The sequence below is a fragment of the Dipodomys spectabilis genome, unplaced genomic scaffold (assembly GCF_019054845.1).
Source record: "Dipodomys spectabilis isolate Male_0828 unplaced genomic scaffold, ASM1905484v1 ptg000069l, whole genome shotgun sequence".
NCBI lineage: Eukaryota > Metazoa > Chordata > Mammalia > Rodentia > Heteromyidae > Dipodomys > Dipodomys spectabilis.
The window spans coordinates 9,672,903-9,697,691 of NW_024870746.1; the positions used below are offsets into that span (position 1 = coordinate 9,672,903).

At 44.2% G+C, this 24,789-nt stretch overlaps 1 protein-coding gene across 2 annotated transcripts in view; it reads right to left on the minus strand.

The window, feature by feature from the left end:
- Positions 1 to 24,789, minus strand: part of Prune1 (prune exopolyphosphatase 1) — a 31,099-nt gene that overhangs the window by 2,425 nt on the left and 3,885 nt on the right. Inside the window, exons 2-7 of one of the 2 annotated variants that reach the window (XM_042681743.1) lie at positions 16,511 to 16,603; positions 15,182 to 15,384; positions 11,178 to 11,362; positions 10,100 to 10,258; positions 8,643 to 8,737; positions 4,732 to 4,890 (exon numbers count right to left, since the gene is read on the minus strand). In XM_042681743.1, the coding sequence (XP_042537677.1) occupies positions 4,732 to 4,890; positions 8,643 to 8,737; positions 10,100 to 10,258; positions 11,178 to 11,362; positions 15,182 to 15,384; positions 16,511 to 16,603 (894 nt within the window). Of the gene's footprint in view, positions 1 to 4,731; positions 4,891 to 8,642; positions 8,738 to 10,099; positions 10,259 to 11,177; positions 11,363 to 15,181; positions 15,385 to 16,510; positions 16,604 to 24,789 lie in introns of those variants that run through there. The other variant, XM_042681744.1, reaches the window with a different exon arrangement.

The window sequence follows — 24,789 nt, forward strand, 5'->3', positions numbered from 1 at the left end:
TCCATGAGACTCTTATTTCCAATAAACCACCAGAAAACCGGAAGTGGCACTGTGGCTCAAGTGGTAGACGACTTGCCTTGAGCTGAAGAGCTTAGGAACAGTGCCCAGGCCCAGAGTTCAAGCCCCACGACCAACAAAAAACAAACAAAAAAACAGAAAAAGTGGCACTGTGGCTCAAGTGGTAAAGCACTAGCTAACCTTGAGCTGACAAGCTCTGGGATAGCGCATGCCCCAAGACTACCAAAAAAAAAGTAGCCTGGCTCTGTGGCTTGCTTGATTTTTGGCAATTGGCACATTTTTCTGCAGAAGTAAACTTTGCTGAGTAATGTTCGTGTGTTTATCCTTTTTTTTTTCTTTTTCTTTTTGGGTCCGGTCATGGGGCCTGAACTCTGGGCCTGAGCGCTGTCCCTCAGCGCTTCAGCTCAAGGCTAGCACTCTACCACTTGAGCCACAGCGCCACTTCCGGCTTTTTTTTCTTTTTGCTTATGTGGTGCTGAGGAATTGAACCCAGGGCCTCAGGCATGCAAGGCAAGCGCTCTAACACTGAGCCACCTTCCCAGCCCCCATGTGTTTATTCTTCCTATGTACTACCCCAACATCCCAAGCTATTTTTAACAAGCCACAGCTCTATCTCCAGCTTTTTGGTAGTTGGAGTAAGACTTTTACATACTTTCCTGACCAGGCTGACTTTGAATCTGATTTCAGCTTCCTGTGTAGCTAGAATTACAGGGGCTCATGCCTGTAATCCTAGCTACTTATTTTCGAGTGCGTACCTGCTCTTGAAGATCTAAACTCTAACCTTACTTAGCTTGGAACTAGCACCTATACAGAACAGCTATATAGATTGGATAGAATACAAGGCTGGGTACCGGTGGCTCATACCTGTAATCCTAGCCGCTCCAGAGACAGATCTGAAGATCATGGTTCAAAGCCAGCTCAGGAAGGCAAGTCCACGGGACTCATATCTCCAACTAGCCAGGAGAAAACTGGAAGTACAGCTGTGTCTCAAAGTGGTAGAGCACTAGCCTTGAGCAAGAGAGTTAGGGACAATGCCTAGGCCCCATGACCGACCAAAAAATATTATCTCATTTAAATGAGCTACAGAACAACAGCAGAGAAGGGACTAGATTCTGAAAGGTAGGTAGTCTTCATGACATGATTAGTAAGAGCCACCATGTTTTGAGTATTCTGTACCCAGCAATATATGATATTAGGTTAATAACCAATAGGGACTAGTATGCCATTTTCAGATTCAAGTGATCTGATTTACCAGAGTTCAAAGGCAAGTAGAAAGGTATGTCTACTTGAATTATTTATTTTTTTTGTTGGTTGTGGGACTTGAACTCTGGGCCTCAGCGCTGTCCTTGAGCTCCTCAGCTCTAGGCTGGCATTTAAGCCACAGTGCCACTTCTGGCTTTGTTTATGTGGTACTGAGGAATCGAACCCAGGGCCTCATACATGCGAGACAAGCACTCTACCACTGAGCCACCTTCCCAGGCCCATTCTGTTTTTTTTTTTTTTATTAGTACCTATCAGTTGTTCAAGGGGGTTTTACTCTGACATATTCATATTTGCTTACAATGAACTCGGATCAGATTCACACCCTTCCCTTCATAAAATAATTTCAACAGGTTTCTGATTTTATTTATTAGAGTATGGGGAGGGCAAGGAGGGCCTAGGGGCTTGAATTGAACTCAGGGCCTAGATGCTATCCTTGAGTTTCTTTTTGCTCAAGGCTAGTACTCTACCAGTTGAGCCACAGCACCATTTCCAGATTTTTCTGAGTAGTTTGTTGGAGATGAGTCTTGTGGCCTTTCCTACCTGGCAGGCTGTGATTCTTGGATCCTGAATAACTAGGACTCCAGGCATGAACCATTTTATTTTTTGGAACAGGGTTTTGTGATGTCGCTCAGACTAGCCTCACACTCACTAGCCTACTGCCACTGCCTCTGTAGTGCTGGGATTAGAGGTGTGTGCTACCACATCCAGAACAATTTTTAGATCTAGTTTTTCCCACAATGTCAAAACTCCTATATGGTGAATAAAATCACACTGTCTTTCTGGAGGAGAAAACAAAGGTGAACAGATAGGGCAGATAGACCTTTCATGAAAACAAAGGACTATCTGGCTATATACATTTACATACATATATTTTATTTTATTTCGTCAGTTGTGGGACTTGAACTCTGGGCCTGAGCACTGTCCCTGAGCTCTTCAGCTCAAGCCACTTCCAGTTTTCTGGTGGTTTATTGGAGATAAGAGTCTCACAGACTGTAATGCATGGGCTGGCTCTTAATGGTGATCCTCAGATCTGAGCCTCCTGAGTAGCTAGAATTACAGGGATGAGCCATCAGTGCCCACCTATCTGGCTACATTTTATCTTTAGCAGTCCTCACATGGTCTGAGCAACCCAAAGACCTCCTAGACTGCCTTAAGTCCACTTAGGGATTAATCTTTAACCAAGAGATAAAAAGAAAAGGGAGCGGCTAGGAAGGTGGCTCAGTGGTAGAGTGCTTGCCTTGCATGAATGAGGCCCTGGGTTCGATCCCTCAGCACCACATAAGCAGAAAAGGCCGGAAGTGGTGCTATGGCTGAAGTGGTAGAGCGCTAGCCTTGATCTGAAGAGCTGAGGGACAGCGCCCAGGCCCAGAGTTCAGGCCCCATGAATGACCAAAAAAAAAAAAAGAGAGGAAAAAAAAAAAAAAAAAGGGAGGAGTTAGGAGAGGTGACCAATGGAAGGCCAAAAAAGAAACAAATCTGGTCTTTAATATATTATCATTGTCCTATAAAGTTCACACCATACAGATTAATCCAGGCATGTTGTATAGTAGAAAAAGTTTCTTCTGTTTTTTTGTTTTTAAAAACTTCCTTCTTTTGGGAGGTTATGGGGGACAGTAGTGAACTAGAGCTCAGGTATTCGTGCTTGCTAGGCATGTGCTCTGCCATCTGAGCCACACAGCTAGTCCTTTTTGTTCTGGGCACTTCTGAGACAGAGTATAGATTTTTGCACAAACTGGCCTGGACTGAGAATCTTTATTCACTTGTCTTGTGTTGCTAGGGATAATAAGCATATACTACCACATAGTTATTGGTTGATATGGGGATGCTAGGTCTTGTGAACTTTTTGCTCAGGCTGGCCTCAAAATGTGACATTCCAAGCCAGGCACTGGTGGCAAACGCCTGTAATCCTAGCTACTCAGGAGGCTGAGATCTGAGGATCACGGTGCAAAGCCAGCCCAGGCAGGAAAGTCCATGAGACTCATCTCCAATAAACCACTAGAAAACTGGAAGTGGCGCTGTGGCTCAAGTGGTAGAGTACCTGCCTTGAGCTGAAGAGCGCAGGGACAGCGCCCAGGCCCAGGCCCAGAGTTCAAGCCCCATGACCGACAAAGGAAAAAAAAAAAAAAAAAGGGACATCCCAACTGGAGACATGAACTGGCTATTTCTTTTCTTTTTTTTTTTTTTTTGGGTCCAGTCGTGGGGCCTGAACTCTGGGCCTAGGTGCTGTCCCTCAGCTCTTCAGCTCAAGGCCAGCGCTCTACCACTTGAGCCACAGCGCCACTTCCGGCTTTTTTCTTTTTGCTTATGTGGTGCTGAGGAATCGAACCCAGGGCCTCATGCATGCAAGGCAAGTGCTCTACCACGGAGCCACCTTCCCAGCCCTGAGCTGGCTATTTCTTTTCTTCTTTTTTTTTGGTCAGCCGTGGGGCTTCAATTCTGGGCTTGGGCGCTGTCCCTCGGCTCTTCAGTTCAAGGAGAGCGCTCTACCACTTGAGCTACAGCGCCACTTCTGGTTTTCTGGTGGTTTATTGGAGATAGGAGTCTCACGGTCTCTTCTGCCCGGGCTGGCTTTGAACCTCGATCCTCAGATCTCAGCCTCCTGAGTAGCTAGGATTACAGGCGTGAGCCACCAGCGCCTGGCTCCGAGCTGGCTATTTCTTATGGTGCTGGGAACTGAATCCATGGCCTCAAATATGAGCTCTACTACTAAGCCACACTTCTAGCCTTCTCTTGTATCTATGTGAGGGCAATAGAAGAGAAAGGAAAGTTTTTCATGGGTGAGAAGTTAATGATTAAACCAAGAATCGAATTCTAACTCCACATTTGTAACATTTCTCCCTAAACCAGATTTCAAGTTCCTAATAGGCAGGAATCGTGTGTCTAATATTATTTATTATCTCTATGATTAAGGATTTTCACATGTGTACAGTATGGAAAAAAGCAGAAGTGAGAGGTCCTAAAATCAGGTCAAAGAAACCTCTGTCTAAAGATGAGGACCAAAGTTGGGTGCCAGTGGCTCATGCCTATAATCCTAGCTACACAGGAGGCTGAGATCTGAGGACTGTGGTTCAAAGCCAGCCCGGGCAGGAAATTCTGTGAGACTCTTATCTCCAATTAACCACCAGAAAACCAGAAGTGGAGCCGTGGCTCAAGTGGTAGAGAACTAACCTTCAGTTGAAGAGCTCAAGAGTACCTAGGCCCAGAGTTCAATTCCCACAACCGACAAAAAAGATGACTATCAAAAAAAAGGCCCTTATAGGAAGTGGCGCTGTGGCTCAAGTGGTAGAGCACTGGCCTTGAGCTGAAGAGCTCAGGAACAGTGCCCCGGCCCAGAGTTCAAGCCCCACGACCAAAAAAACAAAAACAAAAAAACAAAAACGAAAAGGCCCTTACAGCACTGAGCTGAACGAGCCCTGCGAGGTCTCATGCTGGGGGAGGATGAAGACTCACCAACATTCGAAGTGCCATATGAGGACAGAAAATAGCCAACTGCCGCACTGGCTCATTGTGAGCATTGAAAAAGATAGTCATGGCAACCAGGGCATCATAGCTGTGAGCCTGGCAGAAAGCACTGAGCTCTGGAAGAAGGTTGGATCGCTGCAGAAAGGCCTGAAAAGGAAGAAATGGAGAGGGATGAAGGCTTAAAGCTGGACAATCCTTGCTATCATCAATATGTTAACCTACAACTTGTGCACTATTAAAAAGGTATCTAGTATTGTGTTATAGAGATGTTGGGAGGCAGTATGATAGAATGGGGAAAATATAGGCTTTGGATAAAACAGATTGGGTTTGAAAAAATCAGCTCTATTGTCTATTTGCTACATGATTAAAGACTTGAACTACTTCCTGAACCTGAATTACCTCATTGACAAAATAAGACATCAACATTTGCTTTAAGAATTAAACATGATGAGCCGGGCGCTGGTGGCTCACGCCTGTAATCCTAGCTACTCAGGAGGCTGAGATCTGAGGATCGCGGTTCAAAGCCAGCCCGGGCAGGAGAGATCGTGAGACTCCTATCTCCAATAAACCACCAGAAAACCGGAAGTGGCGCTGTAGCTCAAGTGGTAGAGCGCTCGCCTTGAGCTGAAGAGCTGAGGGACAGCGCCCAGGCCCAGAGTTCAAGCCCCACGACCGACCAAAAAAAAAAAGAATTAAACATGATGGGCTGGGAAGGTGGCTCAGTGGTAGAGCACTTGCCTTGCATGCCTGAGGCCTTGGGTTCGATTCCCCAGCACCACATAAGCAAAAAGAAAAAAGCTGGAAGTGGAGCTATGGCTCAAGTGGTAGAGTGCTAGCCTTGATCTGAAGAGCTGAGGGACAGCGCCCAGGCCCAGAGTTCAGGCCCCACGACTGGACCCAAAAAAAAAAAAAAAAAAAGAATTAAACATGATAGCTGGGCGCTGGTGGCTCTCACCTGTAATCCTAGCTACTCAGGAGGCTGAGATCTGAAGATTGCAGTTCAAAGTCAGCCCAGGCAGGAAAGTCTATGAGACTCTTAGCTCCAATCAACCACCAGAAAACTGGAAGTGACGTTGTGGCTCAAGTGGTAGATTGGCCGCCTTGAGCTGAAGAGCTCAGGGACAGCGCCCAGGTCCAGAATTAAAGCTCCATGACCGAAAAAAAAAACCCCAAACAAACAAACAAAACAAACAAAAGAAAATGAAGCTGGGTACTGGTGGCTCACACTTGTAATATTAGCTACTCAGGAGGCTGAGATCTAAGGATTGCGGTTCAAAGTCAGACCAGTCAGCAAAGTCAATGTGACTCTCATCTCCAATTAACTACCAAAAAAGCTGGAAGTAGAGCTATGGCTGAAGTGGTGGAATGCTAACCTTGAGCACAAAAAGCACAAAAGCTCAAGGACAGAGCCCAGGCCCCAAGTTCAAGCCCCAGGACTGACACACACAAAAAAAACCCCAAAACAACAACAAAAAACCCAACACACACATAGTTCATTCCTATAATCGTAGCTACTCAGGAGGCTGAGACCTAGAGGATCTCAGTTGGAAGTCAGCCTAGACAGAAAAGTCCTTGAGACTCTACCTTCAACTAACTAGCAAAATCTTGGAAGCACAGCCCAAGTGATACAGAGTGCCAGTTGTTAACAAGCAAGCTGAGCAGGAGCCTTATGGCCCTAAATTCAAGAGCTGGTACTGGCACAAAATAAACACTACCAAAAGGGCTAGAAGTGTGGTTTAAGCAGTAGAGTGCCTACCTAACAAATGTGAATCCCCGAGTTCAAAACCTCCCCAATAGCCAAAAAATTATTAAAGTTAAAATTTCCATTTGAAATAAGGCATTCAACATTCATTCAACAATAACCACTATACCAGGCACAGTCAAAGGTGCCAGACAGAACAAAACAAATGGTGGTATTTTAGGGGAACTGATAAAGCAGCAGAGAAATAGAGACGTGTAGTAAAGAAACCATAAAATACAATTATTTTAGCTAGCTACTCAGGGGGCTGAGATCTGAGGAAGCCAGCCCAGGGAGGAAACTCCATGAGACTCTTATCTCCAATAAATTACTCAGAAAAAGCCAGAAGTGGTGCTGTGGCTCAAGTGGTAGAGTGCTAGCCTTGAGCACAAAGAGGCTCAGGGACAGTGCCCAGGCCCTGAGTTCAAGCCCCAAGACTGGCAAAAAATAAAAAACAAACAAAACAAAAAATAAACAAATCCGAGCTGAGGCCTGAAGAATAAGAAGCCAGTATGCAAAGAGAAAATCAAGTTTAAAGGCCTTGAGTTTAATGGTTCTAGAAACAAAGAAAACAGGGGTGGCTACAGAATTGTTGGACTATGAGTACATTAAGTGGGACTGGAATAAGAAGAGGTAAGAAAGACAGACAAGCCGGGCGCTGGTGGCTCACGCCTGTAATCCTAGCTACTCAGGAGGCTGAGATCTGAGGATCACAGTTCAAAGCCAGCCCGGGCAGGAAAGACTGTGAGACTCCTATCTCCAATAAACCACCAGAAAACCGAAGTGGCGCTGTAGCTCAAGTGGTAGAGCGCTTGCCTTGAGCTGAAGAGCTGAGGGACAGCGCCCAGGCCCAGAGTTCAAGCCCCACGACCGACAAAAAAAAAAAAAAAAAAAGACAAGTCAGCCAGGTGCTCCTCGCCTATCTATAATCCTTGCTACTCAGGAGGTTGAGATCTGAGGATCAAGGTCCAAAGTCAGCCCAGATGGGAAAGTCTGTAAGACCCTTTTCTCCAATTAACCACCAAAAAGCTGGATGTGGCACTGTGGCTGAAAGTGGTAGAGCACTAGGATTGAGCAAAAATGTGCAGGGACAACACCCAAGCCCTGAGTTCAAGCCCCTCAACTGACTAAAACAAAACAAAGCCCAGCCCAGTGGTTCACACCTGTAATCCTAGCTACTTAGGAGTCTGAGATCTGAGCATCATGGTTCAAAGCCAGTCTGGGCAGGAAAGTCCATAAGACTTTTATCTCAAATAAATCATCAGAAAACTGGAAGTGTCGCTGTGGCTCAAGTGGTAGCTCACCTTAAGCTGAAGAGCTGAGGGACTGCACCCAGGCCCAGAGTTCAAGCCCCACGACTGACCAAAAGAAGGAAGGAAGGAAGGAAGGAAGGAAGGAAGGAAGGAAGGAAGGAAAGAAGGAAGGAAGGAAGGAAGGGAGGGACAGAAAGAAAGAAAGAAAGAAAGAAAGAAAGAAAGAAAGAAAGAAAGAAAGAAAGAAAGAAAGAAAGAAAGAAAGAAAGAAAGAAAGAAAGAAAGAAAGAAAGAAAGAAAGGCAGACAGACAATGATCAGATTGAGATAGAGCTACGGTCCCACAACCACAGTGAGGCCTTTAGATTATATTAGAAGCACAATGGAAAGGAAGTAAGGTGAAGTATTTGGATATGATTTAACATCTTTTTTTTTTTTTTTTTGTCGGTCATGGGGCTTGAACTCTGGGCCTGGGCGCTGTCCCTCAGCTCTTCAGCTTAAGGCGAGCGCTCTACCACTGGAGCCACAGCGCCACTTCCGGTTTTCTGGTGGTTTATTGGAGATAGGAGTCTCACGGTCTTTCTTGCCCGGGCTGGCTTTGAACCGCGATCCTCAGATCTCAGCCTCCTGAGTAGCTAGGATTACAGGCGTGAGCCACCAGCGCCCGGCTGATTTAACATCTTAAAACAACTGAGCTGGTTGCTGTGGGGAGAGTGATTTGTAGAGGTGCAGAAGTGGAGTCAGGGAAACTGAAACGAGTATGTGGTGCAGTGAGAGACGACAGGCTGTAGGGTCACAGAGTATAGGCGGGCACAGAGGTATTCTAAAGCTAAGCCGGGAACAAGGGCAAAGTCACACAATCAGAGCTAAAGGTTTTCCCTTCCCACTCACACCACAACTTGTTCTTACCTCCAAATCCATGTATACTGCACTAATGGCCACTTTGGTGCCTTGTCTATAAATGGTCTTCTGGTCCTTTCTGAGCATTTGCTCAGTGGTCAGTCCTAGAAAATAGATGTGAGAGTAGGAGTACGATGGGAGACCCAGGTCCCTGCACCAGGTTGGGAAGAACAAGGAAAAGGAAAAACATAGTCTCTCTTTGATACAACAAACACGAGAGAGAACTCAAAACGTTGTTTTATAATGAGCTAACTAATTGGGCACAGTAGTTACCTTGGATCAAGGGACTTTATACAGAAAGGTCAAAGGAAGGAGAGGCTTCCACCCCTCCTGCTCCTTAGCTGTTTGTTTCTGCCCTGCTGGGAATAAACTCAGGGCCTTCTGCATGCAGGCAGGTGCAGCACTACTGAGCTATACCCCAGCCCTCCTTTCCCCCTTCTGTATTGCTTTAAATTTCTAAAAGTATATGTGTACTTTTCTTTCTTTCCTTCCACTTGTTTTAAATTAGCACATAGTAATACTACAAGGAGGTCTCATTATCATAATTTCATAAGAGTCTGAATTGACTTATGATACTGAAGTTTGGAGTCAAGGTCACATGCTTTCTAGTCATGCACTCTATCACTCTATCCGTGCACAGCATACTTTGAACGAGTTTACCCCCTTTATTATGTTCCTTAAGCCCCCATCCAACTTCTCCCTTTTACAAACAGCATTTAGTAGGTTTCATTATGTAATTCTACTTATATATATATATATATACACATACATATATATGTATATGTTCACTCATGCACACACACATACAGGTGTGTACATGGGCCCACATGCAAATAACATACTTTGAACCTCTTCAACCCCCAATGTCTCTCCTTGCCTCTCCCCTAGACAGTCCTCTTTCCTTTTCATCTAAATAGGTGGTGGCTGGGTTGGAGTTTATGGGTATTTTTGTTCTCTTCATCATTTCTATAGTCATTATTATAGTACTGGAATTTGAACTTGGCTTCCAGGTTGCCAAGCAGGTTCTCTACCACCTGAGCCACACCACCAGTCCTATATAGTCACTCTAAATGTTTCTTCTGCCTCCAACCAATTATATAGCACATTGATAATTCACTAGCCCTTCAATATATTTTATTTACATGCCATATTCTCACATTTGACTTAAACCTGAGACTTTTTTTAGATAGGGTCTCACTTTGTAGCCAAGGTCAGCCTCAACCTCAAAATCCTGTCTAAGCCCGCTACGTGCTAGGATTTCAGGTATACACCATCATACTTCCTTATCTTACCTAAGAGTTAATGATAAGACTCATATGTTCATACTCTACTCCTCTCTGGTATAAAGCTTAAATTATTATGCATGCTCTAAAATTGTTTAGATGGCATTCAAGAATATAAGGAACAATGCTTGTCCACTAGCCTACTCCTGAGGAAGATGGAGAATTCAGGTTGAAATTTTATACCTGTGACATCAAACTTTGCTTTCTGTAAGGATTCAAAGATATCCTCTCTCTTGGGCAGATCTGGAAAGAGAGCCTCCAGCTTTTCCACATATTTTTTATCCTTTAGAGTTGCCTTTCCAATTTTAGGATCCATATTTACACAGTCCAGGATGATGGTTCCTAAGGAAGGGAGGTGACAGAATTTTAATACTGTGATTCAACCACTTACAAGCATAGGACACATAAAACCTTCAAACTAAGCAGAAGAGATTTGCAGGATAAAGTCACTGAAAACAAAATGAGAAACATCAACTGATTGACTCAGTATCTTGAGTTAAGACTTCCCAAATCTAACCTAAAAAGTAGGGAGCTGAACACTGGAGCCAGTGGCTCATGCCTATAATCCTAACTAGTCAGGAGGCTGAGATCTGAGGACAGAGGTTCAAAGCTAGCCCAGGCAGAAAAGTCCATGAGACTCTCATCTCCGATTACCCACCAGAAAACTGGAAGTGGCTCTGTGGTTCAAGTGATAGAGACCTAGCCTTGAGCTGAAGAGCACAGGGACAGTGCCCAAGCCCAAAGTTCAAGCCCCATGACCAACACCTCCCCCCAACCAAAAAAAAAAAAATAGGGAAACGGAGCAAAGGTGGAAAGGAAGCTTAAGAAGTCCTGGTGGAATTTCCTAATGTCATCAAATACATTTTCAGCGAGCTAAATTCTATCAATTTTTAAATTGGAGAGATAATCCTCTTTTTTAATAAGTGGAGATATGAGAAAAAGATTAGTAAGAGATTCACTTATGGACACATAACTATTTTCTGGTGGAAGTGCTATCAGAATCCGGACCCTGCCTCTTTGGCCCCTCCCTCCATTAAACACTGCTATGGACAATAGGAAGCTTCAAGGTCTATTGCCTCGGGCTTCCTTTACACTTTCTCCAATAAAACATTCCCTAGGCCACTGAATGCCAGTTTCCAAAAGAATCCCACCCTCATCCATGAACTAAATGGCTTTGAGATCATATAGTTAGGCTGCAAGAGTCTAGACTTTTCAACTTCTTTGAAACTACTCTGATCTCACGGCTCACAGTCATATTTACCATGCAGAAGGGCTGCAGTTTGCCTGTCCAAGACCTCTGGTGCCCCCTGCAGGATTCTCTCGGTCACTAGGGTGGCACAGGATCCCACGAGTTCCACTGAAACATGACAGGGAGGGCAGTGTTTCTGATCGATGGGTCGATGGTCTAGCACCTCTGCTACTGCCTCCTCCAGAGCTCTGTCACTCCTGTGAGGAGGGAGGGTAAAAGAGAAAGAAAGATAGGCAGGGGTACTTCAGCTTCTAGCTAATCTTAGTCTGCCTTCCCAATAAAGGTGAGAATAGATGTCTCAGGCAAACATAGGAGATGTCTTGTCAAGCCTACCTCTGCCTCACACATCTTCATTCTCTTTAATGTTGAAAGTAACATGGTATTTAAACATGTTTTGCTTTCCTTATTGGTTCTTCCATTCCCATAAATTCTCACTCCTTCCCTCAAACCTCTCAATATTCAAATTCCACGCAGATCACCAAGTACTGGGGTTTTTAGCCAAGTTATCCTTTTCAGCCTGCTTTGTTCAAGGCCTTCTCTATCTCTCATCCAAACTTTTTCAATTGTCTCTTAACCAATCACCACTTCAGACTAAGGGCCTTCTTAAGTTGTCCTTCCCAGAGTTGTCAATGATCATTTGAAAAAAGCAAATTCTGTTAGGAATAAATATAATCAAATTTAACACCACCTTAAAAAGTCCAATCTCCTTAAAAGGGTCTTCAAAGCCTCTGTGATCTACCTCCTGCCTATCTTCTTAGTCTCATCTTTTCCCATGTCCTACTTTCCTCTCTGATTTTATGCTTCAGCTGTGCAAAACAAATTCCAGTCCCCCTAAATCATTATGCTATTTCATGCCTGCCTGGCTTTGCTTCTATTAATTACACCCTTGCCCTGGAATGCCTTTCTTAAACATCTCCCCTCCCATTTAGGCAGTAAACACCTAGAACTCTCTTTTTGTGTGTGTGTGGGTCTTGGGGCCTGAACTCTGGGCCTGGGCACTATCCCTCAGATTTTCAGCTCAAGGCTCAAGCTCTACCACTTGAGCCACAGCGCCGCTTCAAGCTTTTTCTGCTTATGTGGTGCTGAGGAATCGAACCCAGGGCCTCATGCATGCAAAGCAAGCGCTCTACCACTGAGCCACCTCCCCAGCCCCCCACGTAGAACTCTTAAGATTTTTTTTTTCTACTTTAGGCCTTTTTTTTGGGGGGGGGGGGGGATCCAGTCTTGGGGCCTGAACTCTGGGCCTGGGCATTGTCCCTCAGTTCTTCAGCTCAAGGCTAGCGCTCTACCACTTGAGCCACAGCATCACTTCCGGCTTTTTTCTTTTTGCTTATGTGGTGCTGAGGAATCGAATCCAGGGCCTCATGCATGTAAGGCAAGTGCTCTACCACTGAGCCACCTTCCCAGCCCCTAGGCCATTTTTTTTTTTTTTAATTGTGAAAATACCATACTGAGGGTTTACAATTACATGGGCAAGGTAATGAGCACATTTCTTATCAAGCACTGTTGCCTCCTCCACTCTTAAGTCTCTTAAGACTGATCAAGGATCAATTCTGCTACAAAACCTTCCCTGATACCTTCCATTCTCCTCAGGTATACTGAATTTACATCCCATCATTTAAACTCATCACAATAACCTGTTTGTCTGATGCTCTTTTCCTGACTGAAAGCTTCAGGAAAACAGACTGTTTCATCTTCGTACTCTCAGATTCGGAGATGCACTGATGCATTCAGAGTACAGTACTTTTCTTATTCCAATCATGATATACTTGAGGAAAATACTTATTTTAAGATTTGTAGAAAGTAGACCAACTTTAGCAAATCTTGTACTCAAGCTGCTTTGGGGAGAGGCAGCTTTTTCTAGTCTTAGAAGTAGAATTAAAGCTGGGCACAGGTGGCTCACACCTATAATCCTAGCTACTCAGGAGGCTGAGATCTGAGGATAGTAGTTCAAGCCAGCCTGGGCAGGAAAGTTTGTGAGACTCTAATCTCCAATAAACCACCAGAAAACTAGAAGTGGCGCTATGGCTCAAGTGGTAGAGCACTAGCCTAGAGCTGAAGAGCTGAGGGACAGCACCCAGGCCCAGAGTTCAAGTCCATGAGTGACCAAAAAAAAAAAAAGAAGTAGAATTAGAGGTAGAGTCAGGCACTGGTGGCTCATGCGTGTAATCTTAGCTACTAAGGAGGCTGCTAAGATATGAGCACTGAAGTTTGAGGCCAGCCTGGGCAAGAAAGTCCATGAGACTCTTATCTCCAATAAACTACCAAAAAAGCCAGAAGTGGAATTGTGACTCAAGTGGTAGAGCACTAGCCTTGAGCAAAAGCAGCTCAGGGACAGCACCCAGACCATATATTCAAGCCCTGGTAATTCAAGGACTGGTTAAAAAAAAAAAAAGAATTAGAGGTAGCATTATTACAGATATGCACATTTATTAAACAGATATAAATAAGATACTTATAGCGTGACATACTATGTTAAAATCACTACAAGTTTATTTTATTTTTTTTTGGTGGTTCATTGGAGATATAAGTTTAACACACTTGGCTACCTGGGTTGGCTTTAAACTATGATCCTCAGCTCTCAGCTTCCTGAGCAGCTAGGATTACAAGCATGAGCCACCAATGCCCACAGATTTCCTTACTCTTTTATGGAAACTTTCTTTATTATGTTCTTTATTATAACTATGTTTTATTTTCAGCCTTCTTTTTCTCTTTCTTTTTTTTGTTGCCAGTCCTGGGGCTTGAACTCAGGGCCTGGGCAATGTACCTGAGTTGCTTTTGTTCAAGGGTAGCACTCTAGCACTTGAGCCACAGCACCGCTTCTGGCTTTTTCTGTTTAGGTAGGACAAGTTTATTTAGAAAAAAATTTTTCCCCTGGGTCCCGGTGGCTCACACTTGTAATCGTAGCTAGGTTCAAAGCTAGCCTAGGCAGGAACATCCATTAGACTCTTATCTCCAATAAACCACCAGAAAACCCAAAGTGGTGCTGTGGCACAAACGGTAGAGCACTAGCCTTAAGCTGAAGGGACAGTGCCCAGGCCCAGAGCTCAAGGCCCATGACAAAAAAAAAAAAAAAATTTTTTTGTCGGTCGTGGGGTCTGAACCCTGGGCCTGAGCGCTGTCCCTCAGCTCTTCAGCTCAAGGCTAGCGCTCTACTGCTTGAGCCACAGTGCCACTTCCGGTTTTCTAGTGGTTTATTGGAGATAAGAGTCTCAGGGATGTTCCTGCCAGGGCTGGCTTTGAACCTCGATTCTCAGATCTCAGCCATGAGTAGCTAGGATTACAAGCGTGAGCCACTGGTGCCCAGCTTGTTAGGCCTTTTTTTTTCTTTTGTCAGTACATAGGTTTGAATTCAGGGTCTGTACTTATTTGGTGTGCTTGCTCAGCTAGAACTACCACCTGAGCCACATCTCTAGTTGTACATTTTTTGCTGCTTAATTGGAGATGGTATCTCTAGGACTTTTCTGCCCAAGTTGGTTTTGAACTTTGATCTGTTGGATCTCAGCCTCCTTATGAGAAACTAACTTTTAAAAAAGTCTTAGGGACTGGGAAGGTGGCTCAGTGGTAAAGTGCTTGCCTTGCATGCATGAGGTCCTGGATTCAATTCCTCAGCACCACATAAGCAGATAAAGGTGGAAGTGGCCCTGTGGCTCAAGTGGTAGAGTGCTAGCCTTGAGCTAAAGTGCTCAGGGACAGCACCCAGTCCCAGAGTTCAAGCCCCACAACTGACCAAAAAAAAAAAAAAAGTCTTAAATACTAAAGGAAGATTTAAATTATTGTGGGGTTTTTCTTTAGTTTGAAAAACTAAAATTTTAATTCTTTTTATTATTTGTCTTTTATTATGGTGCACAACTTTATGCCATAAACCTGCACATTAATGCTATTTTATATTGATTTTTCCATATTAGACATGAAGTTGTCAATCATAATTAGCTGTGAAATTCCTGAAAACAAAACTGCTTTTTTCATCTCTTTATAATTCATTCACCAAATTCCAGTATGGTCCATCTCCTTACTTGGGTAAGACATGATGGTCAACAAGGATGAGGGTGAGTTGGCCAGCCTGATGCAACGCATGGAGGTCAATCTCATCCCGAAAAATCAAGACTGTCTCGGGAATGTGAACCTTCTGAAGAAAGAAGATGTTGTCGCCTCGCAGAGGTAGCTCAGAACGTTTTATATTTAAAACTGGTATAAAGATTTCCTCAGCTTCAGTTGTCTGGATAGTGAAAAGAAGGAATCAAAATGTTTTAGAATACACAGGAGGACATCACAAGCCTGGGCTGGCAAATATAGCTCAATTAACAAGACTACTGAGACCCAAGGAGACATACATGATCCTGGGCAAGTTACCATCTTCCCCAAGCCACAATTACCCAGTCTATCAACATAAAAGGATCGTTCTTTTTTTTTTTTTTCTTTTACCTTTTTTATTGGGAATTGAGGCCAACAAAGAATGGAGTTCATGCCACATATGGACTCTGACAGACTTACACTAAACCTTCACTCTTGGTTCCAAAGGGATCTCAAGCCCCTTCCCTCTTACAGAAGCATGGAAAAGACCTAGTTATAGAAGTGCTGCTGCAGAGAAAGGATTAGCAGAGCTTAAGAACTAACCTGGAGCTGAGCACCAATGGCTCACACCAGTTATCCTAGCTACTTAGGAAGCTAAGATCTGAGGTTCTAAGCCAGCACAGGCAAAGAAATCTGAGACTCTTATCTCCAATTAACCAGCAAAAAGCTGGAAATGGAGGTATGGCAACTGGTAAAGTGCCAGCCTTGATCAAAAAAAGCTAAGTGCAAGCCGGGCGCTGGTGGCTCACGCCTGTAATCCTAGCTACTCAGGAGGCTGAGATCTGAGAATCGCGGTTCAAAGCCAGCCCGGGCAGGAGAGACTGTGAGACTCCTATCTCCAATAAACCACCAGAAAACCGGAAGTGGCGCTGTAGCTCAAGTGGTAGAGCGCTCGCCTTGAGCTGAAGAGCTGAGGGACAGCGCCCAGGCTCAGAGTTCAAGCCCCACGACCAACAAAAAAAAAAAAAGCTAAGTGCTCAAGGCCTTGAGTCTAAGCCCAAGTACAGGCACAAAAGCTGACTTGACAGAAGAAATACATACTGGATCACTGAAATTCAATGATAATTAGTTCAAATATTGCTTTATGACTTACAAATATCTCTCAAAACATATCTATTCATTTGGCCTTCACAACAACACTGTAAAATATCGTCTTCTCAGATAGTGACATGAGATTCAGCAGTCAAGGGGTTTAATTTACCCACTGTAAGTGGCAGAGTTGGGTCTTGAATTCAAATCTATTCATTCTAAGGGATTATTTAGGTACTCACCTTTGTCATGTAAAATGCCAGGGCGAGAGCAGATACCATGGAGTCCAAGTCACAGGCTTCATTTCCCAATACAACATGTAGAGGCCGGGACTCCTGGAGAGGAGGAAGGGGAAACTGCCAAAGTGGTCTCTTCACTTCCATTCACCTTATACTCACCAGGCCTTCACACTCATCCTCTCACTGATCTTCACAGAGGAAGTGGGATAATCTTATTTTTCCTTACATCGTGGATGAGGGTTTTAGCAGATAGGGCCTCAGAGTTTTAGCTGAGCTGCATGCATTCCACACACACTCAGTTGGTGGAAAAGTGCTTTTTCCCTAAGTAGTCTCTGAATATTATCTTACAGGACAGTAAACAATGATCTAATTTCTTATGCCTTACTTTAGGCACTCAATAGTCAAAAGTACCATATGGGGAGTTGGTAAATTCAAGTCACACTCTTGAACTATCAACCCTGGTTATTGTCCCAATCTACTACCCTCATTTTCAAACCAGGGATAACGATCCTTACATTCTAAACCATTGGACTAGGCTGGGAAGGTGGCTTAGTGGTAGAGGGCTTGCCTAGCATGCATGAAGCCCTGGATTCGATTCCTCAGTACTACATAAACAGAAAAAGCCGGAAGTGCTATGAGTGAGCCAGGTGCTTGGTGGCTCACACCTGTAATTCCAGCTACTCAAGAGGCAGAGATCTGATGATCCAGGTTTGAAACCAGACCAGGCAGGAAAGTCTATGAGACTCTTATTTTCAATAAGCTATTCAGAAAAAGCCCAAAGTGGCACTGTGACTCCAGTACTACAGCACTAGCCTTGAGCAAAAGAAGCTCAGGGACAGCCCATGCCCAGAGTTCAAGCCCCAAGCCCCAGGAATGGGGCTTGATAATAATAATAATAAATTAATTAATAAAGTTCCAGCTGGTCGTTGGTGGCTCACATCTATAATCCTAGCTACTCTGGAGGCTGAGATTTGAGGATCCAGGTTAGAAGCTGGCTCAGGCAGAAAAGTCCCTGAGAGATTCTTATCTCCAATTAACCATTCAAAACCTGGAAGTGGAGCTGTAGCTCAATTGGTCAAGCACTAGCCTTAGGCACAAAGAGGCTCAGGGACAGCACCCAGGCCTTGAGTTCAAGCCCCATAACTGACCAAATAAAGTTCAGAAGCTCAAATTTATTATATGGAAAAATTCTATCAGGAGAAGTCTCAAATGATAACCATATGTAACAACCAAGTACCTCACACAACCAACCCAAGAAACAGATTCAGATTATAGCAACAACAGTTGCTGCTACTGGAACTTTTATTTTTAAAGCTTTGGAAGCCCAGCTGCTGCTAAGAACTCTGAGGAGGGAGATGGAGGAGAAAGCTTTCGCCCTAGTCTTCCTTTACTTTTTTTTGATCTTAGTATGCAGTCCAGGCTGGCCTCAAACTCACAACCCTCCGGAGTATTGGGATTACAGCATAACAACCATAACATCCAACCATGACTACACATAAAGCACATTTAGACTATATGCCCACAACAGCAGAGACAGAGGTTTGCTATGTTTTTAAACATTTAATTATGCCGGGCATTTTCTAATTTTCATGTGCATTAACAAATCATACTAATCATTTAATCCTCAAATCTAATGAGGCAGGTACTTTGGGAATTATTGACCAGGTATTCATGGCTCATGTTTGTCATCCCAGCTATTCAGGAGACAGAGACCATAAGGATTGTGGCTTTAGGGCAGCCTGGGTAAAAAGGTACTGAGATCCTCTTCTCAACGAAAAAGCTGAGCAGTGGTGATTCATGTTTTTAGTTCCAGCTACACAGGAGGCACAGGCAAAAGCACTGCAGAAATAAAGAAATACATAAGTCCTTATTTAAAAAAAAAAAAAAGCCAAATGCCAGTGGCTCAGGCTCGTAATCCTAGCTACTCAGATGGGTATGGGTTAAGATCTGAGGATCACAGTTTGAAGCCAGGATGGGAAACTCATTTCCAATTAACCACCAAAAGACAGAAGTGGAGCGATGGCTTCAGTGGTAGAACACCAGTTTTGAGTGAAAAAAAAACTAAAGGATAGCACCCAGGCTGTGAGTTTAAGCCCAGTACCAACATCACAAACAAACAAAAGTAATATAACTTGATGAAAAAGGAAAGTCCAGAATACTCAGTGTTGTCTTCCCTGTATAGACTATCCTTACCACTTCCCCTACTAAAAAGCCAGGGAGGAAGAGATGGTATAAATTACACTATCTAGTTATAAATAGGGCCCCCCTTCCTCCTCCTCCTCCCCCTCCTCTTCTTCTTTTGGTGGCTTGATATCAGAGAATCATGCTTGTTCAGCTGTCATTCTACCTCTTTTTTGGGGGGGGGGGGGAGGCACAGTTGTGGGGCCTGAACTCTGGGCCTAGGTGCTGTCCCTCAGCTCTTCAGCTCAAGGCTAGTGCTTTACCACTTAAGCTACAGCGCCACTTCCAGCTTTTTTCTTTTTTTTTTTTATGTGGTGCTGAGGAATCGAACCCAGGGCCTCATGCGTGCAAGGCAAGCACTCTACCACTGAGCCACCTTCCCAACCCCTCATTCTACCTCTTGAGACATGCCTCCAACCTAGTTGTTCTTTTGTGTGTGTGCAGGTCCTGGGACTTAAACTCAGGGCCTGGGCACTATTTCTGAGCTTCTTTTGCATAAGTCTAGCACTCTACCACTTCAGCCACAGCTCCATATCCAGTTTTGTTGTTTTTTTTTTTTTGGTAGTTAACTGGTATAAGTGTTTCAGACCTTCCTGCCTGGGCTGGCTTTGAACCATGATCCTCAGATCTCAGTCTCCTGACTAGCTAAGGATTTCAGGTGTAAGCCACCAGCACCTGGCCATTTCCAGCATTTTGGCGGTAGTTTATTGGAGATAATAGTCTCACAGACTTTCCTGCCTGGGCAAGCTTTGATCTACAATCCTCATTTCAGCCACCTAGGTAGTAAAATTACAAGCATGACCCACTGGTGCCCAGCCAAACTAGCTTTTTTTTTATTTTCTTCCTCAGCAAGGCACTATTTACTTTTGCAAAAGGATGAGCCATCAGTCAGAAATCTGGCAAGCAAGCACACAGAACGGACAGGCTACTCCCCTATTTATCCCTAATGCAGCAGCAGTCCCTGTCTCTCTGCTCAGATAGGTTGAGTTCAGGTTCACAAATCTGCTTGATTGCTAGCCCAGCTTCATTTTTTCCCCCTCCCGGTCGTGGGGTTGAATTCTAGGTGGGCGCTGTCCCTCAGCTCTTAAGCTCAAGATATGTGCTCTACCACTTGAGCCACAGTGTCACTTCTGGTTTTCTGGTGGTTAACTGGAGATAAAGAGTCTCATAGACTTTCCTGCCCAGGCTGGCTTTAAATGGCAATCCTCAGATCTCAGCCTCCTGAGTAGCTAGGATTATAGGCATGAGCCACCGGTGCCTGGCCAGCCCAGCTTTTTTAAAAATGAAGTCTTACAGACTTTTCTACCTTCAGGCCTCAAACCACAATCTCATAATAGAGTATTTACTCAGCTATAAAAGGAATGAAATTCTGTCATTTGCAGCAACATGGACTGAACTAAGGAATAGTATGTTATGTGAAAATAGGCACAGAAAGTGAAATATCACACATTTTCATATGTGGAAGCCTAAAAATTGACCTCAAAGAAGTAGAGTAGAAAAGTAGTTACCAGAGCCTGGGAGAAGAGCGGAGAAGAGGACAGTTAATGGGCACCCTTGCCCATTAACCTTCTAGTGTCCTTTAATACAGCACCTGTAACTATAGTTGACAATGACTGAATATTCTAAAATAGCCAGTACAGAAAGTTTTGCATATTTCCGCACATGGAGAGAAGAGGCTAGGGTGTGTAGCTTTGTTATATATAAGTTGTGGTTAGCATGTACTACAAGGCCATGGCTTCAATTCCTATCCTCCACACACATATACACAAAAAATGTCAGGTTCCAGTGGCTCATTTCTCTATCCTAGCTACTCAGGAAGCTGAGATCTGAAGATCTCAGGCCTCCCTCAATTTCAAAACTAGCCCAGGCAGAAAAGTCCAGGAGACTCCATCTCCAATTATCCAACAAAAATGCTGATTGGAGGGCTGGGAAGGTGGCTCAGTGGTAGAGCGCTTGCCTTGTATGCATGAGGCCCTGGGTTCAATTCCTCAGCACCACATAAAAAAAAAAGAAAAAAGCCGGAAGTGGCACTGTGGCTCAAGTGGTAGAGCACTAGCCTTGAGCTGAAGAGCTGAGGGACAGCGCCCAGGCCCAGAGTTCAGGCCCCACCAGCAGACCCCCCCCCAAAAAAAATGCTGATTGGACACATCGCTCAAATAGTACAGCAACAGCTGTGGGTGGATGGGGGGGTACACGTACACACACACGTACACACACACACACACACACACACACACACACACACACACACACACACACACATACACACACACACACGTCATTTATCCTGACTTGTACCCTGACTTGATTGATCACTACACATTATGTACGTGTAGCAAAACTATATAAATTATTTTACCTTGGTTCTTATGTCTATACTGTGTGGAAGCTCATGGATACCGGGAAATTTTTCAACACTATTTTCCAAAGCAAAGAGAACTCTGTGCACAAGATCTCAATCTTACAGTAATTCCTCTGACTTACAACTCCTAATCCTCATACCAGAAAAGGCCCCTTTGTTTCCTGGATACCAAACACTGTGGACCACATACCAGATGGCTGTGGACCAAAGTGACAGCAAAACACTTGAAATAGCTTGCTGTGGATAATCTACTCACTGAGGCAGGAAGGGGCATCCTGTGTTCTCTAGAGAGGGAACTATAGAAACCGGAGAACCACATGGCCCTGCCTATGGAGAAAAAAGGTGAGAAACAGAAAAAGCAGAACAAGGTAGAGAAACTACTGCTATTCAAGGAGGCTCTTGGGGAAAAAAAAAAAACTTTTCAAAGTTTGAATATGAGTTGCTTCAGCCAGGTGCTGCTGGCTCATGCCTGTGATTTTAAACCACTCAGGAGACTGAGATCTGAGGATCAATGTTCAAAGCTAGTCCAGGCAGGAGACTCTTATCTCCAATAAACTACCAAGGCAGAAGTGGCACCGTGGCGCCAGTAGTAGAGCGCTAGCTAGACTTGAGCAAAAAAAAGCTTAGGGGCAGTGACCAGGCCCTGAGTTCAAGTTCTAGGACTGGTACACACACACACACAAAGACTGCTGCATCATTGCCGGTGGCAGTTGAATCAGGATCTGTAAGATTCGCAGCATGAAAAGTAGGCAAAGGGGTTAGGTGATACGACAAAACTAACAGGACTTAAGAAACAAAGAACACCCGCTCATCTGGTTGAACCACTACTAAATATCCCCATGCTGCTGATCACAAACATGGTATATAACATGTGAACACTGTTATATATTACAGACTGTGGTAGACAATTTGCTCCAGGGAAGTTAGAATGAACTTGTGACTTTGAAATTATGTAATCATTTAATCACAATCAAAAAAAAAAAGAACCTCGGGGAAGGGAGGGAGGGAGGGGATGGTAGGGGGAAAACAATGGAGGGGGTAACAATGTTCAAGAGGAAGTGTACTCATTACCTCACTCATGTAACTGTAACCCTCTGTATAGTAGCTTTACAATAAAATAAAATTAAAAAAAAAAAAAAAAAAAAAGTAGGCAAAGGAAAGCAGAAAGCAGGGACCAATATAACTTCGTGGCTCTGAGGTGAGGAGAGATCTCTAGAACAAAATGAACTAATAATTAACTGCTGTGCTAAGCCAAGCCTAGATGAGAGCAGCAAACAAAAGGAATGAATAAAAATGGGATAGTAGTTTTGTAGCAAATCTTGGAAGAGGGGTATATGGTGTGGTGTGTAACTTAGGGAGGTGGTAGCATTCTTCCTCCTAGTCAGCACCCACCATTACTCTAGCCTAACTGGAATATTCCACCCCCAAACCCTGATGTGCACATTCCGCTCTGTCCTTTCTTTACACTGTTTGTTCTCTGAAAGCAGTAGGCCCAGCACTCGAAAAGCTGAACCTCAGATTTGCTTCTTACTGCTTTTTATATTAGAAAATGAGGCTGAGTGCTGGTGGCTCATGCATGTAATACTAGCTACTCAGGAGGCTGAAATGTGAGGATCAGGGTTGGAAGCCAGCAGAGGCAGGAAAATCCATGAGACTCTTATATACACTTACCTACCAAAAAGCCAGAAGTAGAGCTGTGGCTTGAGCACCAGCCTTGAGTGAAAAAGTTAAGGGACAGCATCCAGACCCTGAATTCAAGCCCTAGTACTGGCACAAAAACAAACAGAAAAGAAAATAGAGCAGGGCTGGGAAGGTGGCTCAGTGGTACAGTGCCTGCCTTGCATGCCTGAGGCCCTGGGTTCGATTCCTCAGCACCACATAAGCAAAAAGAAAAAAGCTGGAAGTGGTGCTGTGGCTCAAGGGGTAGAGCACTAGCCTTGAGCTGAAGAGCTGAGGGACAGCGCCCAGGCCCAGAGTTCAGGCCCCATAACTGGACCCCAAAAAAAAAAAAAAAAAGTTAATGAGAGAAGGGTTAAAAAAAAAAAAAAAAAGAGGCAAAGACAGGCAAACTCAGAAAAAAAATGGGACCCATGATGATAAAGGAACTAGAAATTTCTTTTTTTTTTTTTTTTTTTTTTTTTTTTGTCGGTCGTGGGGCTTGAACTCTGGGCCTGGGCACTGTCCTTCAGCTTTTCAGCTCAAGGCTAGCGCTCTACCACTTGAGCTACAGCGCCACTTCCGGTTTTCTGGTGGTTTATTGGAGATAGGAGTCTCACAGTCTTTCCTGCTCGGGCTGGCTTTGAACCATGATCCTCAGATCTCAGCCTCCTGAGTAGCTAGGATTACAGGCGTGAGCAACCAGCGTTGGATGGAACTAGAAATTTCTAAGAACAGCCAGCCATCTTGCCTAATGCCTGAAACAAGTACACCATTCCTTATCCAAAGGCTCCTGAGAGCCTTTGTTCCTGGATGAACTAGAACAGTCTCATGCTGAAGAAAGGTGACTTCCAGACATGAAGGAATGATCACCAGGAAGAAGATGTTAAGTAGGATTGCTTCTGTGTGTGTATGTGAACGCATGCTATTGAGGTTTAAACTCAAGGCCTTTTGCTTGCTAGGCTGGTGCTCTACCACTTAAGCCAAGCCTCTAGCCTGACTTTCCTGATGGTTATTTTGGAGAAGGGGTGCTCATGGACTTTTCTGCCCAGGCTGGTCTCCTGAGTAGGTAGGATTATAGGTGTGAGACACTAGCACCTGGATTAGGCCTTAAATTTCTGATCATCCGGCTTCAATCTTAGCCTCCCAGGAGAGCTGAAATTATAGACATGCACCATCTTGCCTGACTAAATAAGATTTCTCCTAAATTGAACATCCTATTACTGTGACAGAGACTATAGAAAATTTCTGGTATCACATACTAATAATATGGTATTGCCAGAGATAGGTCTGGTAACTATCAGCTGTGTTTATCTTGAGCAAAAGTCAAACAGTCACAATCCCTTGAAAAATTATAATTAAATGATTATTTAAGAGCAATATTCAAGTGAATGGTATATTTATCTAAATTTATCTCTACACCAGTAACAAAACAGGGTGGATGTAGGAACAGAATCAAGCCGAAAAAACCTTTTCATTTATTTTTTGCCAGTCCTGGGCCTTGAACTCAGGGCTTGGGCACTGTCCCTAAGCTGTTTTTTTGTTTGTTTTTTTTTTTGTTTTTTGTTTTTGGTCCGGTCGTGGGGCCTGAACTCTGGGCCTGGGCACTGTCCCTCAGCTCTTCAGCTCAAGGCTAGTGCTCTACCACTTGAGCCACAGCGCCACTTCTGGCTTTTTTCTTTTTGCTTATGTGGTGCTGAGGAATCGAACCCAGGGCCTTGAGCATGCAAGGCAAGCGCTCTACCACTGAGCCACCTTCCCAGCCCTTTTTGTTTGTTTTTATTAATAAGTTTTTATTGTGAAAATACCATACAGAGGGGTTACAATTACATGAGCAAGGTACTGAGTACATTTCTTGTTTTGTTTGTTTGTTTTTTGTCGGTCGTGGGGCTTGAACTCTGGGCTTAGGTGCTGTCCTTGTGCTCCTCAGCTCAAGGCGAGCACTCTACTGCTTGAGCCACAGTGCCACTTCCCTGAGTACATTTCTTTTTTTTTTTTTTTTTTTTTGAGGTCTGGTCGTGGGGCCTGAACTCTGGGCCTGGGAGCTGTCCCTCAGCTCTTCAGCTCAAGGCTAGTGCTCTGC